This window comes from Coccidioides immitis, assembly GCF_000149335.2.
Source record: "Coccidioides immitis RS genomic scaffold supercont3.1, whole genome shotgun sequence".
Lineage (NCBI taxonomy): Eukaryota > Fungi > Ascomycota > Eurotiomycetes > Onygenales > Onygenaceae > Coccidioides > Coccidioides immitis.
The window spans coordinates 7,850,421-7,861,858 of record NW_004504310.1 but is presented as its reverse complement, the minus strand read 5'-3'; the positions used below and the strand labels follow the sequence as shown (position 1 = coordinate 7,861,858).

Below are 11,438 nucleotides of genomic sequence, written 5' to 3'. Positions count from 1 at the left end.
GCTGGACTTACATTACGCCATGTTCCTTTAATTGCGCCCATGATGCAGAAAAACCTATTCGCGCGTGGACCATGACGAACCGGGTCCGCATACACTTTTCATTCAGGCAGACATAACTGGAATTGCGAGACGGGCAAATTTGCACGAGGCACCCACAGATACCACGGTGGCCCCGGCTCATAGGAAACACCCGCTAATAGCGTGAGCACCTGATGCGGCCGATTAAGAAATCGACAATCCCCGCAATGTACTCCGTATGACTGTGGTATTTATGATACCTCTCATCTGCAAGCGAAGCCGCCGACATACGCAAAAGGCTTAATGCAGTTGGACTACACACCGGTCCAAGGAGGGCTGTTTACAGTGTGCGGGATATCCCAAGTCGCTGCGGCGGGCCGGTATGTTGGCACATGCGTCCAGCACAAGACGCAGACGCTCCTCTTAGATTCATGAGATTCTTGGGTGAAACTTTCGACTGGACGAGACAAATCCCGGGTGGCTCGGCATTTCCGATGATGTTCGTGACAGCTGTCAGCAAAATTTGTTTCTGTGTCGGCGAGAGGTTTCCAAGGAGTGTCGGTGTACACTTTAATTTACTCGCCGTATAGGGTGCGTTCTAGCCTTCGTTGGCCAGCCGCCTGGACCTGGACAGTAGGGTCCGCTGATAACAAACAGCCCTGGAAGCGCTTCTGGTCATCGTGCGGCAAACGTGAAATCAAGGAAGTGAGATTCACTTGCTTGAAAGCCCCGCCCCAAAGCCCCAAGACAAGGGAAAGCAAAGATAATTATTGAGGTTGTCGGCCACGCCAGGACGTCGAGTTGGCATTGATTTTCCGGCCCAATCCCGTGTGTGGCAAAAAAATGTTGCCAAGTTGGAAGGTGTTCATTTTAGACCGCAAATTGTGATTACCACATATATTCGACAACATAATCCTGCCGCTCGACGTGTCTTTCCGTCCCATCGATTTGTTGGTGCACGTGTTGGGGAAGAAAACGGTTGCACCGTTTGAGGACCGTTGTCAAACAGGTAGGCCTCCTCCGCTGCAAAGGTGGCCGGCGTCTCCCACCGCGTATTGCGTCTGAGCGTTCACTTCTCTCGAAAAGAGGGAAGTATGGGCTAACCGTTGTCATCAAGGTGTTTCAACCAGACTTTTGCCTTTCCCACCTCTCATATGCGCCCCCTTTGATCCCCACAACCAGGCGGAGTGGACGTGTCTTCCGCATCAGCTTCTGGCTCTTGAGACAAAGTTGAACATGTGATGTGATCATTCTCAAGGCAGATACCCAAACTTGTATTTTCATGTCGACAATGCGCTTCTACTTGGGAAGAGATTTCATTTTCGATGAAGCTTGAAAAAAAAAAAAAAAAAAAAAAATACTTTTGAACCACATGGTTTATAGGAACGCTGCCGATGATCATCGCGGACCCATCTCCATGTGTGCGACCATTGGTCTAACGCTGCACTAACATGCTCCATCCTTGAACGGAGTGTCAGCAACGACCCCTACAGGGAATTTGAAGCGAAAAGAAAATAAGGGAAAAGCAGAACGAAAGGAACAAGAAACAGAGGAGGCTGAGAAGCGAGATGAAATTGAAAGATGTGAGTGGCGGAGATTCGAATGTAGCACCCTGTTGCTGATGTCGCGGGCCGGCCCTGAAGTTGGCTGGCTGTTGATGCTGAGTATTACTTTCCTTCAATGTCTCATTTAGGTCATGGCTGAGCTCGTTTTCGGGCATGGCAAACCTTTACAGGACTCAAAGATTTTTCATGGTAGGTGAGGTGACGTTGGATGTTGTTGGTTGTTCAATGTCATCGGTCCAGCATACACAGTGATAAGCGTTTACATCCATGTATGTGCCCTTTGAAAGTCCTTGGAAGCAGTAGTTGGGAAGGCCGGACATGCAGGCTGCAGGCGCTGTTCCTCGTAGGACAATGGAAGTGCCCAGGTACGTTACTCGTGCATAACTTACAGTATTACGGCGAAGGGCAACATCTCAGGCCAAATTGGCTGCGTTCTTTTTTTTTTTCTTTTCTTTTCTTTTCTTTTCTTTTTTTTTCTTTTTTCTTGGATCACGGCATGCAGCTCCCATTGTCTGGCAAGGACACGGTTGCTGTGGTGAAAAAGTCCGGCTCTTCCTCCGTCGTAGATTTTGAAGGCCCCTGAATGCAGAGCCGGTCCGGAGCACACATAAAAGGGAGAGTCGGACACGATTTTCCCCGAGAGGATAAATAACGAGATAAGAACTAGCGATAGTACGACTCCACTTTGGCCAACAATTGACCGTAAATTTGGTTTGCTTTTTTTTTTGCCGATTCTTTCTTGGTTCCCTGCTTTCCCTGCTTTCTCTTCCCTTCCAGCTGAAGCTTCGACCGGCATCTCTCTCGCGGGGATTGCATCATTGCGGAGATTTTCTTCCATTTTCATCAGAACCACGAATTCTGCATCCTTGCAACTCGATGTCTCGCAGCGATGCCTTTTGTCTTTTTTGCGGGAATTTCACTCCCAAAATTAGGCGTTGCGCCCTTCCTGGAGAAAGAGCCCGTAGCTAAGCTGATAAAACCCAGCCTTTAGCAGCGGGATGGCTTGCGAGTCCTGCAATTGAAGCACGGTGCCTGAAGCTCTTTGTTCCTGGTCGGAATTGGAGTTTGCTCGTGAGGCGGTGCAGCTCCCAAAAAGGGCCGTGGGGCTTGAAACGGACACAGCCAACCAGCGGCGACCACGCGATCCGGCGTCTGGCGATTGGCTGGCTAAGAATAACCGAGACCCGCCTTCAGCCTTACGAAACGAGTGTTTACGGCGTATCTTACCGTAATACGGGCCGGTGTAAGATGCTGACGACGCCGGCCCTTTTGCGGCGGCTCCACCAAGGGGGGTTTCAAAAGGCCCGCCATCGCCTGGGAGAGCGTACCTGCACGCCCGGAACACAGTGCCAGTGGAAGGTACTTTACGGGGACGTTGTCACGCATTGTACCGCTGCGGCTCTTGCTGGTTTCACGTAATCCGCTGTATTTATTCTGTGCGGCTTGCTGCCTTCACGCACTTCAATTCACTTCATTCTGCTTCGCCCTCTCCGTCCCCTCTCTCCAACTTCACTTTTCGCCTTCTGGAGAGGACTTTTCTCGCCTGTCCTTTGGCTGCAGTTCCCTCGCTCTGCCGCTCTCTCTCTCTCTCGCTCTCTCTCACACACCCTCCATCGAGCGTCTCTATCCCTATTTTGGGCCGCCTAGCCATCAAAGACGCCCACAATGCTCCATTCTCTCGGTCGTCGCGCGATCTGCGTCCTGCTCATCCTTGCCTGCTCCATCCACGTCCAATCTGAGCCCATCCATCGACGTCCATTCCACCAGGAACGAGACAGCTATGACGACCGCACTGTGGCAGCTGCCTTCCACGCTCTCTCCTTCAAATTCTGGAATTCTGTCTCCGAGCGGTCCGTCGACATCAAACACGATCTCGGTGTTCCTCCTCAGAACGACCCTCGATATCAATTGATCAAGCGACAGGGAGGCAGCGGAGCTGTCACCAATTCCACCCCATCTGTGACTCCGACTACTCCGCCGCCATCCTCTTCCCCGGAGACAACCTCCGATGCATCCACCCCTCCTCCCAGCTCGGAAACTCCGTCCACCGAGATTCCCGACACTTCATCCCCCCCGGAGACCTCCCCGTCCCCAACCACCCCGACCCGGACGACTGCTTCGCCCACTTCGGAAACTGAGTCCACCAAGTCCAGTGAGACCCCGGATCAGACCACCACTCAGCCACCAGAAGAGACCACCTCTGCTCCTCCCATCAGCTCCACCGTCATCGGCACCACCACTAATGAAGACGGTGGCCTTGTCACCTACACCTCGGTTGTCCTAGTCCAGCCAACTCGAAGCAATTCGAACGGAAACTCCCCAGAACCAAGCCAGTCCAACCCTTCTCTGCAGAACGGTGCCTCTGCTCCCGCTACGATGAAGAAAGAGATGCTCGCACTGCTTGGAGCCATCGGTGTTGCCTTTGCCCTCTAATTATGAGATTGAACTGAAACTACACCCTTTCCCTTTTCCCTCTCTCACTCGCTATCAAGCGTGATACTAGTCGATTTATGTATGTGAGCGGGGTTAGTGCATTTCAATGGCGTTATGTTTCTTTTTTTTTTCCTCTATTTCGGGTTCAAACAGCCCAAGCAGCAATAATTATGGACCTTTTCTCCCTTGAAAATGACTGTTGGGTGGCAGACTGTCTTTTATGCTCTATTTCCATGTACATCTTTTCTTTTTTTAAAGGGAATGGGGTATGCTCTCTCGTTAACTAAGCTACCTAGACAAGACTAGACAACAACACTAAGAATGAAATCTGCGAGGAAAGTTTTTTTTTATTCCCTAACAATCATTATCAAACAGTCTGTACGCAGTAACACGTTCATTTGGAACTGTAAGATGATGCTGTGGATGCAAAGAGGTTTCACAGATTCTAATTTATATCATTATTACTCCGTACAACAAAGGTGGTATATATCAGATGTTACATCCGAAGAGCAATCCCAACATGTTCCCAAAACGCCAGCGCACAATAACCCCCCATCACACGCAACTCTCACACACGTCTATTCAACTGTAAAAAGACAGATCTCGCCAATATCGACAATATAACCACACCTGTGCTCCACGACATCACCTCACCCTCACCCCACTCCTCCCCTTCTCATGCCCTTCCCACCTTTCCTGGCCCGTCCAATACCTGACCAGGCTCTCCCAGCCCAGCAGATCGCCCTCCCTCAGCAGGGCGGCAACGTCCACGTTCAGCGGGCTCTCCGGGCGCGGATCGCTGAGCAGCTGGTGGATGGCGGCGAGGGTGGAGCTGAGGGTGTACGTGGGCGCCCAGTGCTCGGAGGTGAGCAGGGACAGGCAGATTTCGCCGGTGGAGAACGAGATGTTGGGGTGGCAGATGCGCGTTGTGAAGGAGATCTTGGGCGGGGAGAGAGGGTAGGTGGGTGGGATGGCGATGGAGAGGGACCAGAGGCCGTCTGTTTTTTGTCAACGGTTAGTAAGTAAAGGGTGGTGTTGGAAGTCGGGTAGAGGGGAGTGAGGGATGCGGGAGTGGGGAGGGCGCGTACTTTCGTAGGGAGTGCCGGGGACGCCCTTGAGGACTGCCTCCCAGCGCAGGAGGTCGTCGTCGGTGACGGGACCGAGGTGCAGCAGCGCCTGGTTGGGGTTTGCCCGGTACTCGGCCAGCTCGCGGAGGAGCCGCTTGGTCGTGCTTGCCGAAGCCATCACAAGGGGAAGTTTTGTTTGTTTTTTGTTTTCCTTCTATTTCCTTTGTTGTCGTTCGAAGATGGTAGGTACGGGGTATAACAAAAAGCGCTTTCTCGAGGGGAAGGAGCTATGTACTTTGTTTGTTTGGTCCCGAGGCTCGTATGGTCTTGGCACACGTGGGCGGGCAGGGGTGTGGCTGGAACTCCCCGTCTCTGTGTGGCTGTGCGTTTTCACCCCCTTGAAGCTTTCGAACGGCGACGACATCCCGGGGCAACCGAAGACGGAAGACGAAAGACGGAGACGCAAGTGGAGAACATTCCCGCATGTTTTCGCTCAGGACGGGATATCCTTCTCAATGCGTACCTCCTTAATCTCAAAGGAGGCGTCGAAGCTGGTCGACGCGGTATCGTCAACCCGTCGAGTCACCCGGCGCACCGCGGCTACGTCCAGTTACTTTGATAACTCGAGGCAAACAAGATCGAAAACTGTTGCAAGCGCAATTCATGTGAAACACGAAGTAGGAGACAGCAATGTAGCCATCAAACAGGAGAGCGGAAGTGAAGATGGCTGCGACGATAGCTCCGTTCTGTCTGAAGCAAATACGACCGACATCGAAGACCTCTTGAAACCGGAACCCAGCCCGCCACCAAGCTCGAGAAAGCGGAAGCGAGCCTCTCTCGTTGCAGCAGATGCCGTAGCCACTAAAGCTGAACGTTCTTCTCCCAGATCGCAATCGCGAAAACCTCGAAAAGTCATCGTGAAAGAAGAAGAGGATGTAAAGGTAGAGGTGCCGAATTCCCTCCCAAAGAAAAAGGCGACGAAATCCCGCAAACCCCCTCCTCCACCGGGATCCGTTGCTCCACCGCCAAACTGGGAGAAGATGTACGATCTCATCAAGGATATGCGTCTTCGCAACCCGACTGCGCCCGTTGACACCATGGGCTGCGCGGAGTTATACTGGCGTAATTCCACCGAGCAGGAGAGGCGCTTTCACATCTTGGTCGCCCTGATGCTCTCATCCCAAACAAAAGACACCGTAACAGCCGTCGCAATGCATCGTCTACACACAGAGCTCGACCGAGAGCACGATGATGGCAACAACGAAGACGGCGGCGCTGATGCAAGTAAAAAGCCCGCGGTCCGGTGGGACACCACGACTCACTCCGCCGGCCACTCAACCCTCACGATCTCCAACATCCTCCGCGTCTCCGCCACCCGCCTCAACCAGCTCATCCAAACGGTCGGCTTCCACAACCTCAAGACCAAATACCTCCGCTCCACCGCTTCCATCCTCCAGTCCCACTACAACTCGGATATCCCACGCACGGCAGCTGACTTAATGGCCCTGCCCGGCGTGGGGCCCAAGATGGCCTATCTGTGCATGAGTTCCGCATGGGGCGTGGATGACGGGATCGGTGTGGATGTGCACGTTCACCGGATAACGAATCTGTGGGGGTGGGTGCGGACCAAGACACCAGAGGAGACGCGGGTGTTGCTTGAGGCGTGGCTGCCGAGGGAGAAGTGGAGGGAGATTAACTGGTTGCTGGTGGGGTTGGGGCAGACCGTGTGTTTGCCTGTTGGGAGACGGTGTTGGGAGTGTGCGTTGGCTGGGACTGGGTTGTGTAGGGCGGAGATTAAAGGGGGGAGGAATGGAAGTGGCCCCAAGGGGAGGATGGAGGCGAAGATGGAGATCAAGGTGGAGGAGATGTGAATGTGTCATTGCGTCTTGATTTCTCTATGCCCTTATACAGCCTGAGATTGATGCATGGATTTAATATGGAGCAAAGGAATCATAAGTGCTCCGTGTTTGTTCCATTCATCTTTGCAAAGAATCGGGGATACTCACGAGTCCAGCATGTGAAAGGGGCGAAAAAAAAAATAAAAAATAAACTGATGAAGAGGACGAAATCCAAGTGGCTCCTGTTTTTGTGCAAGTGTCCAAGGGCCCAAAGGCAGCCAACCCCTTCTATGGAAACCCCCTGTTACATTCAGCACACGACTATCTGGTGCCGTTCTCGATTTAAATGCGACCCAGATCGAGTTGACCACGGGCCATGTGGTGTCGGTAAGCCAACTATTGGTGCAATAAGTTTTGAAAAGTTGTCCTGACTCGGATTCGAGACGATGCATTCACAATATCGACACATCATATCTTGTGGAATAGCCTTAGCATGGTCCGTCGGACATGCAACACGTTGAACAATCTTCCCTTCGGGGATCCAATCTTGGCATCGCTGGGATGCCCGTTGCCTGTGAGATCCTGAAGGTACTCTTTTGCCATTGGCCGATGGTGTGAAAACGTGCCAGCCGAGCATCCAGCTCTGGTAACAAAGTGATCGTCGGCATCAAGCTCAGCCAAGGCTGCTGTCACCAAAAGCTTAACTACAGGCAAATGAGACCCCACAGGGCTGAACTGCCTAAATGTAACCTTTCATCGACTGCTCTCCAAAGAAGGGAAGAAAATGGTTGAGATAGCAGCCATTTAGTCAATCCTGCTACCTCCTTCGGCCTCTATCTATACTTTAAATGGCCCAGCTTGTACCTCATTACACAATCCGCCTCACTCCTCCTCTTAAAAGACAAGCCGCGTTACTAACCCGAGAGTCTGATGCGATAGTCTCCGTTCCCATAAGCCGCCGCCATGCCTATTTCAATACCAGAAAACCGGTTAGGTATTCCCTACATCTCACGCCGCGTAGAGCACAAGTTGAAGCATAATATGATCCAAAACGGAGCTACAACATACCGGCAATTTTGCAGTCATCCCCTTTGCAGGTAGCGCAGTGTTCCACCATCCAATCGATCCCAGCCGCAACGTGCTTACACCACGATGAGACTGAAGTATCTTTGGCATAAGCCGTGATGACCGTCCCTTTCTCCTCACACAACACGAGGCCGCCTCGCTTGGCATGACATTGTCTAGTATCAAGACCTTTTAGGAACTTGGAACACGCGACAGCCCCGCCAATAGTGCCGACAGAGACATCGGTACTTGGGTGGTAGCAGGTGTTTTTAAAAGCCGCATCACGGATATCAAGGGAGGAGTTGGCTACGAGGGGAGTATTAGCACCAGCCCTGGCATCCAGAGTGGAGAGAGAAAGAGAGATGTCTATACCTTGAACGTCCGTGGACTTATCGATCGTCTCCTGGACATCGATTTCGTGAATTACTATGGTATTATCTCGACACGAGCCTGGAATATGAATGCACATACCGTGCTCAAGTCACGGCCAATCACATCTTCCACTGGGACTGCGACTGCCCGTCCTATGGCAAGCAGGGGAGAAAGGGCCACGGCACTGAGCGCGAGCTTCACCATGTTGTAGGAAAGGTCTTTATAGAGCTGAGGCCTAATGCCGTTGTCAGGAGAGTCTATGGTATAATAGCTATTGGGCTGTGAGTATGTGAAGCGAGCGGACGATTAACACATAGCTAGGAATCGGAGATAATGACTGCAGTTTTATATATTTTCCACAACCTATCTCCAATTTATCCTAACCAACTTTCTGAACCAAGTCAACTAAATTGCATGGCGTATGGCCAATGGATACAGCATCGACCAGAACCGGGTCAGATTATTACGCCTCAACTTCCCACGGGCCTTCATTGCGCGATTTTCATTGTGCTTTCTGGTAGCCCACATGCATCTGTAGTAACAACCTCATCCACAAAGGGAAAAGATGCCCCAGCTCATCTCATGTCACACAAACATTAGTAGGACGTGATTCTCACATTGTTATTAAACGGCCCCTGTGGTGCCTAAAATTGGTAAAACTGCAGATATGAATGGCGGCAATAACTCGCTTGTTCGCGCGAGCCCAGGCGCCACATTCAGGCTTGTTTCCAATTCAGTGCAGTAAGATGGATTCTGAAACCTAATGACGACAATCTATTCATACATCTAATTATCCCACAGATGGTTTAATGCATGCTTAGTGCATTATTTATTAATTTGATGAATATAGTGCATATTTCCGGGTTGTATCTGCAAAGCGCGTGGCATGTATAGCCATAACTGACCATTGGAGTCTGTGTATACGAGAAAACCTGGAGAATCTGAGCTGACAGCTCTTATACCTAGCATTGTGCAACAAGTCCAGCAAATATTTCTCATACTGCATTGACATTTGCTGGACAAAAATTTTATCGCACTGTTGTTGGTAACACTGCAGAATGGTAATGCGTAACTACCATGCCACCTGTCGACACCTTAATGCGGTGCTGCCCTTCTTGTGGCTCGGGAGGTTAGTTATGCTGTCGTAAAACTCAATTCACGGTGAGCAATTAAACTATGGAAAGGTATACGGGATAATACAAGGAGGCGGGATCCAAGAGATCTATGGTTCTGACAATGCTTATATCAGGTATAGTTATCGTTTCCCAAAGGATATTGGTAATAAATGGTAGATTCTAAGGTACCATGTCTTTGAGACACACATTTATTAACTTGGATGTTGTTTCTCAACTTTTAGAATATTCTAGGATGACTACTCTTGAGGATATCTATTCGAACATCTGTTAGGGTCAGCATTGGGATCCCACAGAAGCATGCATTACAAGAGTCTATATACAAAGAAACATCCTCCGTATGCAGTAGACATATACAAAGAAACACAAAGAAACCATGGGAAACTCAACCCCAAGCAAATTGAACATGTAGAGCCTAGGAATCTAGGTGAACTCGTATGTGCAAATATTCTTCCCTCATTACTCCATAGGTTGTTGGTAAGTGAAAGATTTCAAACTTTGTTGGAGAGGCTTACTTAGCTATCTATTAAAAGACAGATAAACTAGTAGATTTAATATCAGCAAATATCAATATATAAGGATTTAAACATATATTACATGATATAGTAGATGCATGGTTGATCTACCATAACTTTGGAAGGATACGGTTAGTCTACAGTAGATTTTTGGATAGTTACGCTTGAGACTTGGTTACTAAGGCCATATTGTGAAATTTTTTGGAAATTCCGCTCTGGTACCGGAATATCTCTGCGTGATGCTAATTCACCTAGATACGATGGAAAGCAAAATAGGGTCCGATGAGCAAGTGCATAATACATATATCTCCCCCCAAAACCTAATCTTATATCGCGCGACAGTGCGCTGAGGTGCCAACAGCATACACCGTGAAGATAACGCCAGCAAAACCAATGTGACCTTGATACCAGCGCCGTTATGTCAGCCACATCCGTAAGGATTCAGAGGCCGAGGATGTCAACCAGATTTGCGGAACAGATGATTTTCACATCCGGCTTTCCTTTTTCGATGAAGAGGAACACCCTTTTTTTTCCCCTTCTCATCTAGCGACCCCGATTGGAGGCTTGATAAGCTGTCATTTCTCGGGAACTTATTCGGGCCCTCTGCTGGGGCCTCGCTACGTCAGCATAAGATGTCTATTCTGTTAACTCCACTCTGTGTTCCACAGATTCGCGATTCTGCAAATCCGGCGATGTCAGCCTGCGAATCCTTGATTTCTAGAATTTGCCAAAATGTGGGGCTCCAGAACCACATGCTGGCCTATCCTGCACAACTTATCATCATCTAGGTAGGCCTGCAGGTAGATGTGAAAAGAAAGGGAGGCAGAAGGACTTTTGTAAGTCTCCAGAGGGTATGTCGCACGTAGATCAATATTAAATGCGGCAAGCACATGGATAAAAAACAGCCCAAAGTTTACCCCTGGATGATTCGGAGCCAAGGAATAGCTGCGATCTGAATAGGTGCTTGGTCGTTGCCCAGAACTCCATCATCCGTGTAGGCAGAAGGCACGGACTATGCGAAACTCAGTGTTGACCAGCCTAGGGATGGAGAATCAATAGACATAATAGACCTAAAGGATACTGTGGATATTATATTGGCGTGTCGTGGCCTTGACCTCCGAGATGGCGGCGCCAGCTATCCTGGAGATCGCTGTTGGGGGAGTGTATAAATGACGACCTTCGAAGAGCTCGAATATGTTTGGGATGCTTGCGCACACCGCCCAGATTGCCTAGTTGCCGTCCCAGGGTCTTACGTTCTTCGACCTCGAATTTGGGCTTACGGCGGTCCCTTACCTCTGAAACTGTTCTTCTGATACGCAGGTATCTTGTGTTGAAAAACTTTGTGTAATGCGCAACCCGTCTGCGTGGTCATTCATGCTGAAGGTCGAGATCCCATTCATTAAACTTTGGTGCCACCTAGGACGCGGTTCTC

At 50.2% G+C, this 11,438-nt stretch overlaps 5 protein-coding genes across 5 annotated transcripts; 2 read left to right on the top strand and 3 right to left on the bottom strand.

Annotated features, from left to right (window-relative positions):
- Positions 1-2,511: 2,511 nt before the first annotated feature.
- CIMG_00207 (uncharacterized protein) lies at positions 2,512-2,969 on the bottom strand (the record flags this gene model as incomplete). The annotated part of the gene is made up of 2 exons (XM_001246435.2): positions 2,512-2,849; positions 2,912-2,969. 2 exons carry the CDS (start codon positions 2,967-2,969, stop codon positions 2,512-2,514), a joined length of 396 nt encoding a protein of 131 aa, XP_001246436.2.
- A 110-nt stretch (positions 2,970-3,079) lies between these two features.
- On the top strand, positions 3,080-4,368 carry CIMG_00208 (uncharacterized protein). Its single transcript, XM_001246436.2, has one exon. The coding sequence runs from the start codon at positions 3,249-3,251 to the stop codon at positions 4,014-4,016; it is 768 nt and encodes a 255-aa protein (XP_001246437.1). The 5' UTR covers positions 3,080-3,248; the 3' UTR covers positions 4,017-4,368.
- Positions 4,369-4,453: 85 nt separating this feature from the next.
- On the bottom strand, positions 4,454-5,347 carry CIMG_00209 (ubiquitin-conjugating enzyme). The gene is made up of 2 exons (XM_001246437.2): positions 5,105-5,347; positions 4,454-5,014 (listed from the first exon to the last, which is right to left on the bottom strand). Exons 1-2 carry the CDS (start codon positions 5,259-5,261, stop codon positions 4,662-4,664), a joined length of 510 nt encoding a protein of 169 aa, XP_001246438.1. The 5' UTR covers positions 5,262-5,347; the 3' UTR covers positions 4,454-4,661.
- Positions 5,348-5,506: 159 nt separating this feature from the next.
- Positions 5,507-7,055, top strand: CIMG_00210 (DNA repair protein Ntg1). Its single transcript, XM_001246438.2, has one exon. The coding sequence runs from the start codon at positions 5,599-5,601 to the stop codon at positions 6,952-6,954; it is 1,356 nt and encodes a 451-aa protein (XP_001246439.1). The 5' UTR covers positions 5,507-5,598; the 3' UTR covers positions 6,955-7,055.
- A 288-nt stretch (positions 7,056-7,343) lies between these two features.
- Positions 7,344-8,562, bottom strand: CIMG_00211 (uncharacterized protein; the record flags this gene model as incomplete). Its single annotated transcript, XM_001246439.2, has 3 exons — positions 7,344-8,292; positions 8,359-8,389; positions 8,458-8,562. The coding sequence occupies 3 exons, from the start codon at positions 8,560-8,562 to the stop codon at positions 7,979-7,981; spliced, it is 450 nt and encodes a 149-aa protein (XP_001246440.2). The 3' UTR covers positions 7,344-7,978.
- Between the last annotated feature and the right edge of the window lie 2,876 nt (positions 8,563-11,438).

Coding starts and splice junctions, on each gene's coding strand:
- CIMG_00208 (XM_001246436.2), top strand. CDS start 3,249: ATGCTCCATTCTCTCGGTCGTCGCGCGATCTGCGTCCTGCTCATCCTT.
- CIMG_00209 (XM_001246437.2), bottom strand. CDS start 5,261: ATGGCTTCGGCAAGCACGACCAAGCGGCTCCTCCGCGAGCTGGCCGAG. Junction 5,015..5,104: donor CCCCGGCACTCCCTACGAAA/GTACGCGCCCTC, acceptor GACAAAAAACAG/ACGGCCTCTGGTCCCTCTCC.
- CIMG_00210 (XM_001246438.2), top strand. CDS start 5,599: ATGCGTACCTCCTTAATCTCAAAGGAGGCGTCGAAGCTGGTCGACGCG.